This window comes from Balaenoptera ricei, chromosome 20 (assembly GCF_028023285.1).
Source record: "Balaenoptera ricei isolate mBalRic1 chromosome 20, mBalRic1.hap2, whole genome shotgun sequence".
In the NCBI taxonomy this organism is placed as follows: domain Eukaryota; kingdom Metazoa; phylum Chordata; class Mammalia; order Artiodactyla; family Balaenopteridae; genus Balaenoptera; species Balaenoptera ricei.
The window spans coordinates 25955988-25968475 of NC_082658.1; the positions used below are offsets into that span (position 1 = coordinate 25955988).

General features: G+C 48.6%; 1 protein-coding gene across 1 annotated transcript; it reads left to right on the forward strand.

Annotated features, from left to right (window-relative positions):
* The first annotated feature begins 852 nt into the window (after positions 1-852).
* On the forward strand, positions 853-3096 carry HOXB2 (homeobox B2). The gene is made up of 2 exons (XM_059908425.1): positions 853-1526; positions 2298-3096. Exons 1-2 carry the CDS (start codon positions 1148-1150, stop codon positions 2978-2980), a joined length of 1062 nt encoding a protein of 353 aa, XP_059764408.1. The 5' UTR covers positions 853-1147; the 3' UTR covers positions 2981-3096.
* The last annotated feature ends 9392 nt before the right edge of the window (positions 3097-12488 follow it).

The window sequence follows — 12488 nt, forward strand, 5'->3', positions numbered from 1 at the left end:
TTCTATCTTGTCAGGGATATTAATTAATACAATGGCAAAAATGGCAGGGGGATTCCTAGAGGGAAAAGCCCCACCTCCACCCCATACATTGACCTGAGGTTCGAGAGTTCTCTAAGTTAAATCGGTGGCTACCTTGGTTCCTGTTCCTGTTGCTGGATATAGATGCAGATACAGGCTTGAGGCTTGAGTGGGTGGGTGCATATGCATCTTAGACCCTGTCTGTTGGGGGTGTCACAGAGGAGTGCAGATGCCTCCAGGTGAGGAGGCAGGTAGACACAGGGGCAGGGGTAGTGCTGCAAACGCTGGGCAGAGAATGCAACTGAGACCACACAGCTATGTAGGCCAGAGGTGCATAAGGGCCCCTCACTATCTCTCTCCCCCCTCTGTGTCAGCCTAGGAGTGCTTGTTGATTTCCCAAGATTTATCTGTTGCTTTTGGGGGGTGGGTTGGGGATAGTGGTGCTGATGCTTGCAAATCTCTTGCTTACTGCACGGTAACACCGACCTTTCCCAAAGGCGAAAGCCTCTTTTTACTACCTCTTCCTCTCACATTGAGATCCTCACTCAGCTTCCTTTTGGGGGGAGGGGAGGGGAAGAGAATGCTGCTGGCCTTGTAAAGAAAGCTTTAATTTACTCTATTAAAAATATTTGCAGAAGAGGATGATTTCTCCCTTAGGTTCTCGTTTCCTGGGATTCCAGAACCTCCCATCCTCTGAAGGGGATGAGGAAAAGGTTCCTTTAGCTTTTCTGGAGAAAGGGAGGCATGGGGAGAGGGAGTGTAGGACTGGGGAGCTCATGGTGTCCAGGTCATGGTCCTCTAGAGTTTTTGAATCAATTAAAGCAAATAATGCTCTCTGTTTTCCACCAGGCCCAGACAAGCGATTGGCCAAGGCCGGTCCCGTGACCATGAATTCCCTGCAATTTCGCAGGAGTCCTGGGTTTAATAGAGAGAGTCCCCATACGCTTGTATTTATCAGCAATATACAATTATAAAGGCCCAAAATTAAAAAAAAAAAAAAAAAGAGCAAAATCTTCCCCTCCCAAAATCGCTCCATCACACAGACCTGGGGGGGGCAGGAGGGGGGGTCCCTTCCGATCCTCCCTCCTGACGCCCCCCCAGCAGGCCCCCTCCCCCACCATTGAAAGCCATGAATTTTGAATTTGAGAGGGAGATTGGGTTTATAAACAGCCAGCCATCGCTCGCCGAGTGTCTGACTTCCTTCCCCGCTGTCTTGGAGACATTTCAAACTTCATCAATCAAGGAGTCGACATTAATTCCTCCTCCTCCTCCTTTCGAGCAAACCTTCCCCAGCCTCCAGCCCGGCGCCTCCACCCTTCAGAGACCCGGGAGCCAAAAGCGAGCTGAAGATGGGCCCGCTCTGCCGCCGCCGCCGTTCCCCGCCGCCCCCATGGCCCCTGAGTTCCCCTGGATGAAAGAGAAGAAATCTGCCAAGAAACCCAGCCAATCCGCCACGTCTCCCCCGGCCGCCTCCTCCGTCCCGGCCTCCGGGGTCGGATCGCCCGCAGGTCGGTAAGCGCGGTAGGGATGGGGCGAGGGGCAGCTAGAAAGAAAGGGGGAGAAGGAGCAATGGGGGAGGTAGAAAAGCTGGCGAGCCTGTTGGGGTTCTTTGCCCCCGTCGATTCCAGGGACGAGGAAGCAGAAAAGACCGCTGGGGTTCAGGCCTGACCGCTGCCTGCACTTTTTTTTTTTTTCTTTCTACAGCAGATTTTGGAAGCTGGTTGGGGAAGAGCTTTTTTTTTTATGCTAGAAGAAAAGGATTTGATTGAGGTTTCACCTTTATCTGTGTGGAGGAGTGTTGTTGGCTGGGGTCGAATCTGGAGGCAGGAAAAGATTCGGTCCCATCTACCCCAGCTCTAGGAGAAGAGGGGGAATTTGAGAGCTAGGGAGCTAGGGAGGAAAGGAGGTGAGGAACAATATTTCTTTATGAACCCTCTTCCCCAGGCTGAGTTGGAAAGTGCCGAAATGAGGGGTCCACTCAGAGGACCTGGGAGGGGGCTCTGAGGTTCTGGGGGAGAAAGGGAACCGCTTCCTACCACCCCCTGCGTGGCTCGTGGGCGGCTCTCTGAATGCTTTGCCCTGACCCGGGCTGAGTCTGGAGGCGAGAGAGGGACGGGAAAGAAGGCAAAGAGCCTTGGGAGCGAGCCGCTTTGGTAAGCGGTCAGGGCGGGGGTGCTGCTGATATTGTTTTGGGCTGATGGGGTAGTCTTTATTTCAACCAAGTCGAGGTTGGGCTAAGGACACGGCCCGCGTTGACGCCCAGCCCGCTTTCCCTGCAGATGGGCCGGGACTCCAGGAGGCCGCGGGCGGCGGGGCGCGCAGGCTGCGCACTGCTTACACCAACACGCAGCTGCTGGAGCTGGAGAAGGAATTCCACTTTAACAAGTACCTGTGCCGGCCGCGCCGCGTGGAGATAGCGGCCTTGCTGGACCTCACCGAGAGGCAGGTCAAAGTGTGGTTCCAGAATAGGCGCATGAAGCACAAGCGGCAGACGCAGCACCGAGAGCCGCCCGACGAGGAGCCAGCCTGCCCCGGCGCGCCGAAGGACACCGGCGAGCCCGCCGAGGAGCCCGTGACCAGCCCGGGCCGCCCCACCGCCTCGCAGGCGGCGCGGGAAGCCTGCTGTCACCCGCCCGAGGTCGCGCCGGGGCCTCCGAGCGCCTCGGGCCCCCGGCCTTTGGCAGCTCGCGTGGAGGACACGGGCGCGCGGAGGCCGGGCGGCGCGCTGCGCGGGGCGGGCGGGCTGGGGCCGGAGCCGTTGCCAGAAGACGCCTTTCCGGAGCGGCAGGATTCACCTTTCCTCCCCGACCTCAGCTTCTTCGCGGCCGACTCCTGTCTCCAGCTGTCCGGAGGCCTCTCCCCCAGCCTCCAGGGCTCGCTCGACAGCCCGGTTCCCTTTTCCGAGGAAGAGCTGGACTTCTTCACCAGCACCCTCTGTGCCATCGACCTGCAGTTCTCCTAATAACCCGCTTCCTCCTCCCGGCCCTCGACCCCCGCCCCCCTCGGCTGCCGAGGATCCCACTCCCCGAGCTGTGTAGACTTCTTTATGTGTTTTGCTAAAATTCAGGTATTATTGAATTACCGTTTAATCCACTTCCTTTCTTCTCTCTTTAAAATACTGGGCACTCGGGCGTCTTTTAAAAGTCACACAGAAAAAGTCCGTTTGGTAGAGTCCTTCCAACGAAATCTCAGGAATAATTAAACTCTGGCGCGGGGGCGGGGGTGTGCTTTCTTAAAAGGAACTAGAGGAACCTATTTTCCTCTTTTTTTTTAAGTTTTAGATCGTAGATTATTTATTAAAACTCTTTAATAATAGGAAAAGGGAAAAGTATTTATTGTACATTATTTTCATAGATTAAATAAATGTCTTTATAATACGAAAACGAGTGTTTGTGTTGGGACCCAGCCCCTTTCCTCTTCGCACCCCCTAGGCCGGCCCTCACTCCCTCAGGACCAGCGCCAGGTTTGTCTGGCCCTGGGCCGACTAAGCCCGGGTGGTACAAAAGGGGCCCTATTTGGCCGCCCGCAGCTCTGACGAGATTGGGCGTTTGTTGCCACCCCCTAACAGATAGCCTTTGGCTCTGCTTAAAAATAAACGTAGGGGGAGAGGGTGCGCTGCCAACTGAAGTGGGTGCCAGGAGAAGAGGCTTCGGGGTCGTGGTGGGAGGCGCAGAGGTTCAGCTAGATTGGGAGGGGTCCTAGGGTTTCCTAGGCTTCTCGCCTCAGTGCCCCAAGCAGGGTGGAGGAGCTTTTTCCAGGACCCCTGGGGACCCGACTCCTGGGGTCGTGGGCAGGGCCAAGGAGTGGAGTGGGGTCGGGGGTTTTCTGGGGAAGCAGGGCCTGTGCCCAGGGATGGTAACTGACCTCCAAGTGGACAAGAAAGGAGACCGGGTGGAAAATGTAGCGGGGGCCGGGCACCAATGCTCTTCGGGCCCCTCAGTCACCCTAAGGCTCCTGGAGTTGGGAGGAGAGTCCGAAGAGCTGCCGGGCGACAAGCCCCGGGAAGCCCGGGCTGCGTTGGGAGGCGCTTGGCCTGCAGGCAGCGAAGGAGGAGCGAGGAACGCGGGAGGGACACAGGGAAGCAAGGAAGATGCTCAAAATGGCGCTGGGGCCGGGCGGCAGGGAGGGCGAGGGAAGAGCTTGTGGCCGCCATGACAGCCGCCTCGGGATGCGCGGGGCCAGCCCCGGGCACCGTCCCCGCACCCACCTTCGCCTTTCCGGATCATCCAGATGCCAGAGAAGAAAGGGAGCCCGGGAGCCTCCTTTTGGTTTTTGTATTGTTTAAAAAATCAGCCCAACGGATGCTGAGGACGCGAGATGGACGGAGAATCCGCGAGGGGGTGGGAGTGGGAGGGGGTGAACGGCGGATCTTGTTGGCCCGGGTCTGCCTAGCCGAACCTGACTTTTGATCCTTCGCTCTGGGATTTGATGCCCGGCCAGAGCTTTCTCCAAGTGCAGACCTACCTGTCTTTGCCCACAACTTCATTTGCCATCTCAACACTATCTCCTATCCCCCACCGCACCTTGCCAGGCTTCTTGCAAACCCGGTAAGCGGGAAGCAAGGATCGATCGCCCCGTCTGCCTCCTGGTTTGTTCCGGGGAACGTGGAGATTTAAAGGGCCCTGGAAAGCCATCCATTCTCCTTAGGTTTATTTAATATTTCTCGGGCTCAGAAACAGACACCACAGGGCTACCTCCCCAGCAGATGCTGCCGTTCTTGAAAAGCAGTTTATTTCCCAGGCTTCCCAGACTTTCCCCTGAACCAGCAGGACGGGGACTTGGAGTACCAGGCACCGAGAGGCAACAACTGTCAGGAAGAGCCAGGAGCCAACATAGGTCGTGACATATAGGACCAGACAGGCCCTTGCATATTTTTTTAACCTGGTCCCTCAGTGTGGGAAGCACACACATCTTATTCTGCTGGAATTTAATCAATCCCTTAAACTGTCTTAATATAGAATTCATCTCCTGCATTAAATAATGTTATGCCACGTTAAATTGCACTTATTTCTTTCATAAATAAATTAATATAGAACAATTAGATGTGTTATTAATAATGATATCATGTATCTTAGTTTATTTTCCCTCATAAAATATATAGGTATGAAATAAATTCAATATATTAAAGTAATAATACACAGCTTATTGGCTTGTGTGTTTATTTTCCCCATAAATAAGTGAACATATAATATATTAAAACCACACTATACATCTCATTGGGCTGTGTGTTTATTTCTCCATAAAATATGCCCATAGACAGTGTTTAACATCTTTGAAATCACAGCACATGGCTATCTCTACACCAACAAAATAAAGACATTTCAGCTGGGGTGTTGATTTCTGTGGACAGCCAAACTAGATAATTTGGTCTAATTAAAAATGCTCTTTCAGCTATAGCAAAGAGCGAGAATACTAGAAGGATCTTGCTGATTGCCCACCTTCCAGCTTTCTTTGGTCAAAAGGAGAGCACCCTTGATCGTTGCCAAAAATGCAGGATCTGCTCCGCTGGAGAGAATTCACCTCCTGGAATCATGGCTTGGTCTGCAGTACTCGGGGGCCTCTAAGGCTCCAGTTCTCTAAGAGACTTGATGGACCAGCAGCATCGGCTGTATCTGTGGGCTAGTTAGAAATGCAGAATCTTAGGCCCCACTCCGAATCTTCTGAATCAAAATCTCAATTCAGCAGATCCCCAAGTAATCTATATGCACATTAAAGTTTGAGAAGTATTGCTGGATCATAATGCCACCTTTCTTCCTGCCTTCCTCCCATGCTTAAGAATTTTTGACCCACTTTACCTGGCCACTGCCTTCCAATCTACCCCAACCCAAACCAGTGGCCCAAAGGGCACTGAATTTCAGCTCCTGCCTGAGGCTGCATCATTCCCTAATCCTTCCTGCCAAAGTGAGTGGAAGGCCCAACAAAAGGCTCAATCTACCTGTTTAGATCTAGGTACTTTGTGTGTCCTGGGAGTGAGAAGCAACCAATCCAGGGAATCAGGAGGTCCAGCATTTCCCTTGATTGATTATTAATTAGAGAGGAGTTAGAACTCTTTTTACAGGCAACACACAGCCTCTCCCTCTTTCTTCTGTCCCATGTTTCACGTAACTCACCATCTCTGATGCCACCAGAGCAGAACAAAGAGGCAAGGTATTTCCAAAAGGAAATGACTCCTCTTTTCTATCCCAACCAATTTTAAATTCAAAGGAATGCCTGGCAATTTAGGATTCATAAGGGGCCAGGATTCAGGATGCCTGTGTTCCAAATTAGCTCCTTTTCCTTGTTTCATCTCTAGGGTCATCCTCTTTAACCTGAGTTTTCCAGCCTGGCTATGGAGAAGGAAGGAGAAGAGGATGGTTTCCCAGATAAGGCAGCAGACCCCCCAGTGATGGCAGGTTAGAGGGCAGTGCCAGGTGGCTGTACTCACTTATCCTATCCTGATGGGGCAGGACTCCTCTTGAGTGGTATGTAGCACAGACTGGTTATAAACTGGCTGTGGTTGGAGTGGGAAGGCTTCAGTGCAGTACTGAAAGCTGCTGGTCAGTCTGCCCTGCTCTTGGTGAGTCATTCTTTTAAGAAGAATGGCCCATTAATATTATGGTGAAAGCAAAAGACCGTTAGATTGAGGAATTATTTGCAATCATGATAACCATGAGTCATTAAAATTTTTTTTTTTAAACTTATGCCAGGGTAAATCCCTTCCCATTTCTGGACCTCAGTTTCTCTAACTATAAAATAAATGGAAGAACTAAATGCCTCTAATGTTCTCTGCATCAGTATATGCCAAAAGTATATTCAGTAGTCTTCACAAACAATGTATCAAATATTTATTATGGCTGGTGTCATGTGCTTTTAAATGGAGGTGGTGACTCTTGATGTTTGATGATAGCCCACCTCCCAAGTATCTGGTACAGCCATTTTAACAAATTTCAATTTGTATCTTTACACAAACAATCATGCCCCAATCACTATTTAAAAGCAGGGAGAGAAATCTTTTCAACAAGCGTGTAATTGGTTGTAGTGCTGTGTGCCAGGTGCCAGGTATTCAATGAATATGAGTATTAAGAAGTGTCCTAAAAATATAAAAATTCCCAATAAAGTAGTTAAAAGTGTTACCAGTTTTGCTATGGCTTCAGAAATGACATCCTTCAATTTAATGTGATACAGTTTGTAGTATTTGGACAACACTTCAGCGATGCTGGATTTTCCCACAGCAGGAGGACCAAGAATGCAAATTTTGATGGGCTAAAAGAGGAGAATAAGCATCATACAGGGAGCTCTGAACCATCTGTAGCTAGACAGTGTTCTTTATTTCAAGGGTCGGCCCTTTTAAGCCTCGGGATCCTGCAGGCTGACTCTCACTCCTCCATCAAGACCCCAGAGTCACTTCCCCTTGGTGTTTAATGAGCATCCACTACGTGCCCTGAGCTGGGCACGGGGGACACGACACTCAGCAAGATGTGAACCAAGTACTTGAGCATTACATGCTACCGGTTTCACCTTTGTGGTGCTACTCCTGTAAAGGCAGCAGAGAAATAGAATTTCTGGTCCACTATACAGGGTGCTTAATTTATTGCCTGATGAACATTGTTTCTGAACTAAACTTGGTCTTTAATTAAACTTTTCTTTTTAAAAACAGTTAATTAAAAAAAATAAAAATAAATGAAAACAAAACAAAACAAAAAAAGTGTCCTAGCCAAGTTTTCCTCTGGCTTTCATTCTCTGCCACCTTCCCCAACATTTTGTTATGTTTACTCTTGTTTGAAAAAGAGTAGGACATTTTATACAAAAAGAGGCACCAAACTTGTTTGTCATGGTGTATTAGACTTTATTTATTTTTTTTAACGTTTATTTATTTATTTTGGTCACTCCACGAGGCATGTGGGATCTTAGTTTCCAGACCAGGACCAGGGATCGAACCCCTGCCCTCTGTAGTAGAAGCATGGAGTCCTAACCACTGGGCCTCCAGGGAATTCCCAGTGTACTAGACTTTAAAAGTCCCCTGTAGTCAGGTTTTATCTGGTTGCTAGGGTATCAGAGCATAGGTACAAATTCTGGGTCCCCCTAAAGAGCTCTGCTGAACCCCCTGCCCACCTTTCCTCCAAGTCTCTGACAAACACTCACTGGCCCCACTGTACATCTTCCTGAAATATGGTCTATCAAGTACATGTCCTCAGTTTGCAGAAAGGAGACTCTCGGGCCCTACATCATTCCCTTCACCTGCTATGGCTGGTGTGGCCCAAATCCTCCACTGACCTCTCCAGCCCAGCTCTGCCCTCCTGCTCCCCCACCCCCATCCCTCTCCACACTCAGTGGTGAGGCAGATATTTGGTGCCTGAAGGAGATCTAACAAACTGCTTCCTCCTCTGAGGAGAGAGTCAACAGTAAAAGTGCCTTCCTAAAACCTTCTCTAATTCCCAACCACCACAGAAAAATCACAGTTTGGACAGTCATTCAGATACAAATTCAGCTTGATGGATGTTCAGTAAGTTCTCCACCGCGGGTATTTTGGCTGCAACCACCATACCTGGATAGACCCAATCAAGTAGAAAGTTATTTCAATTCTTCATGTTTCTCTAATCTTTCCTTTTAGAAAGATCCCGACTCTCTGACTTACTTTTCCCTCCAGGTGAAAGTTTACATCCTATTCTGACATCACAGAAGTCAGGTTCAACCCCTACCTTGGGAAGGACAGTTTCTAAGCTAAACCCTTCAAGGGAAGAGAGAAAACATCTAGAAAACTTTTCTCCAAAATTTGGAAGTTCAGGAAGTTCTTGCTAATACCCAACCTCAAATCTTTCTGCTGCAGTTTTTTTTTAAAAATTAATTAATTTATTTTATTTTTGGCTGCATTGGGTCTTTGTTGCTGCGTGCGGGCTTTCTCTAGTTGCGGTGAGCGGGGGCTACTCTTCGTTGCAGTGCACGGGCTTCTCACTGTGGTGGCTTCTCTTGTTGCGGAGCACGGGCTCTAGGCACGCGGGCTTCAGTAGTTGTGGCTTGCAGACTCTAGAGCGCAGGCTCAGTAGTTGTGGTGCATGGGCTTAGTTGTTCCGTGGCATGTGGGATCATCCCGGACCAAGGTTCGAACCCGTGTCCCCTGCATTAGCAGGCGGATTCTTAACCACTGTGCCACCAGGGAAGTCCCTCTGCTGCAGTTTTCATCATTTGGATTTGTTATAGATTATACAATATTAGGCTTTACTTTTCAAAAAAACTCTTCAGTTTAGAAGAAAATCCTTTGCCTAAACGGAGCCAGCCTTCTGAATTCTCAACGAAATTTGCATATGATAAAGTACATATTGTACAATTATGGTGATATGTTACATAAAGATATAGCACATGTGCTATTTTCCTATCACATATTTCCATATTTTAATATGCTAGTTATATTAAAAAACTGAAGACTGACTCACACTATTTCAGAATGTGCATGTAATGTCAATATCATACACTTATAGAGTTCTCTATGGTTTATATTTTCTTGTTTGCTTTAATCCTACTAACAATGCAGTGAAGTAAGCAGTATTAAACCCATTCTTCTTCTCTGAGGCTGAGATTCAGAGGAACCAGGAAACTTGTCCAGGACCATAATGCTAAGAAATGGCCAAGCAAGGATTTGAACCCAAGTATTCTGGCCCCAAAACTAATAGTCTTCCCAGTACATTATGTACCACCCGTAGCCTATGGTTCTCAACCAGATTTGTGACATTTTAATGAGCTTGTACTAAAACAAACAGCACTGAATTCAGATTGCATCCTCCCCCAAAACAGCAACAAGAAACCATTTCTTATGGAGAAAAAAATTATAACCCTGAATATCTTTTAAATTCTTAAGTTCCAATCTTTGATCTTGAACTTTGGTCTTCAAGATCTGGGCTGGGGAGAGCAGGCAGAAAGGCACTTAAGGGCCTAATGAAAGAACTGTTAGATTGCTCCTGCCAACCCCCAGCTAAAGCAGCTTCCTCCATAGAAAAGGCCAGAATTAGGTGCAAACTTCTAACACTTCCCCATTCTGATTAGAATGGTCTCCCTGCCTTAGTGGTACAGGGATCAGTATCTCTCAAAGATCATTTCAGTACTAAACATGCCTGTGTTTTCCTTGCTCTCCTATATGTCTAAATAGATTATAGAAAAGAGGAAATCAACTATATTTCACTTTGGTGTTGGGTCTTCCCAGACCATCTCTGGTGACTTTAATTTGGTCAACCAGATAATCCTATAGGCCATAGGTTACTTCAGATGTGGATTACACTGTTTGTTTGTTTGTTTTGTGTTTCACTCAGCTATGGGCTTAGCAAGGAATCCAGGCTCCATAGGGTTTCTCCTCAGGCCAGAGGCCAGTGGAGTTTCTTTTAAGGAGGAAGAGACTTGGGAACCTAAGGACCCATGTTGCTTTTTCTCCCAGTCCTTTCTGCTGGGGCTTGGAGAGCCACCAGGAAATCTGAAAAGTTTTCATCTTTCTGCTACACAAAAGAAGGTAGCAAGGCTCAGGGATGAATTGGAGAGCAGAGTGAATTGGGAGAGCTGAGACCAAAGCAACCACTGCACTTGACAATATAACTTGAGGCACATTTTCTCCGCCCCCTTCCTTCTAGTCTTTATAATAGACTATTGGTGACTTCAGCTGTTACTAGGGAGACTGCATTTCCCCAATTCCCAGAATGATTTCTACTCTTTTATTAAACTGATTTGGAGTTTACTTCCCCCTTTAGACCTCAAATTGTTCCCTTAATTAGGAGGGCGAGGGATGAGGTGAGGAGGGTCTCCCTGGGTTGAGGGAAAGGTGGAAAGTAGAGTCTCAAGTCTCCCAGAAGCAGGACAGCCAGGTCAGATATAGACCTAGTTCAGATTTGGGGTTTGAAGAGAAACCCTGGTTCCCTACTTTCCTCTTCTCCAAATGCCTCTGTGGAGAACATCTTAAAGTGAGCGGAAACTGTTGGGAGCATCTACAAACCCAAAAGGGGAAATAGAAAGAAATCTTGTTCTCACCTCAACACTCCTTTTCTCTTCAGTCCCTCTGCAGGCCGCCCCCGCCCCCCACCTCAATTCTCCTTTCCTTTGTCCGCCCTCATCCCTTTGCACTGAACATTCTCTCACCCTCCCCCATTGCATCTCTCTTAAAGGAGTTGCCAGCTGGTCCCCTCCCCCCAACTTGTCCTGCTCTGAAGCAGGGTCTGAAGCAGAGTACACGTGAGGAGGGAGGGGGGCAGGGGTCCTGTGAAATGCTCTAAGCTCTTCCATAGCTGAGGGCTAAGCAAGGCTCACAGTTATTAAGAAAATAGAAAGGCAGTGTGATTCTGGTGATAGAGACAGAAAGTAGGAGGGGACAGGCAAAATGAGGGGACCGGGAAACAGAAAGAGGGAGCGACACAGTGACTGAGAGACAACTTAGGGCCACCTTGCAGAGGGATGAGTACTCACCCTGCCCTTTTTGGGGCAGGGAAACCTGAGAAGTTTTGAGGGTCCTCTCTGGACCTGTCCCACCTGCTTCCCCTTCCTCTCCTCAGCTCAGTTGTTTACAGAGATCCTCCCCTGAACTCTTGCCCTCCTGGACTTGCCCTAGCCCTGGCCCCAGGCCTCCAGCCAGGCAGACACCCTGACAGGTTACAAATGAGCGTGGGTGTTAGATTGCACCAAGCTCTTGTCCTCGGAGTCTGGAGGAGGAGAATCAATGGGCTCTACCTAAGAGCTTCCCTTCCAGTTCCATCCCTGTCTGAATAGAGTGAAGGAGCCACTTCCTGTTCTCCTCCCCTCCCCCAACCCTAACCCAACAGACACACGGAGCAGAAAGGGGTGAGACTCTGCTCCTGAGCCTGAAGCTCCCATTCTCTAAGCAAACTCCTTTGACCTGTTCTAGAAAGTCATCAGAAATTTGAGTCATCTTTAAGATGTAATTGGTATTAAATTTATGGATTTGAGGCTTGGGATTTGGGGGTGTGTGCTGTGGGGTAGGAATGAACCAGAAGAATGCACTACACTAGTTTTAAACACTTCAGAAAGAGAATAAAAATTCCCTCCTCTTCACCTGTAAGTAAACATTACCTAGCTCTGTGCTCATTGTGGCTCTCTGGAGAGATACAGGGAGTTATCTGAGTCTGAGTGAGTGAGCCAGCTACAGCTATGGATGGCTAGAGAGAGGATAAATACATCCAGAGAAATGAGTTGATGGATAGGTAGGGAATGAATATAAATATGGAGAGAGATGGACGAAGAGAGAGATGGATTGAGACAGAGAGAATATAAAAAGAAGCCGAGGGAGAGAAATGCATGTGTGAATGAGGAGAGAGTGGTTATGTGGAGAGATGGAGAGAGGAATGGGGCATTTCTCATCCTCCTCTCCACATTTCTGTCATCTTGTCTTGCTCCTTGATATGCCAGTTTCCCACCCCTCACTTAATTCTTCCTCTAGATTCTGGGCCCTGCCTCACACCCTTAGGTGTTTTTGCACCCTCTTCCTTCACAGTCATCCATTT

What these genes read in the sequence shown, in the direction of transcription:
- HOXB2 (XM_059908425.1), top strand. Translation starts at nt 1,148, where the DNA reads ATGAATTTTGAATTTGAGAGGGAGATTGGGTTTATAAACAGCCAGCCA. An exon ending in CGGGGTCGGATCGCCCGCAG is followed by an intron (nt 1,527 to 2,297) that starts GTCGGTAAGCGC and finishes CTTTCCCTGCAG; the next exon opens with ATGGGCCGGGACTCCAGGAG.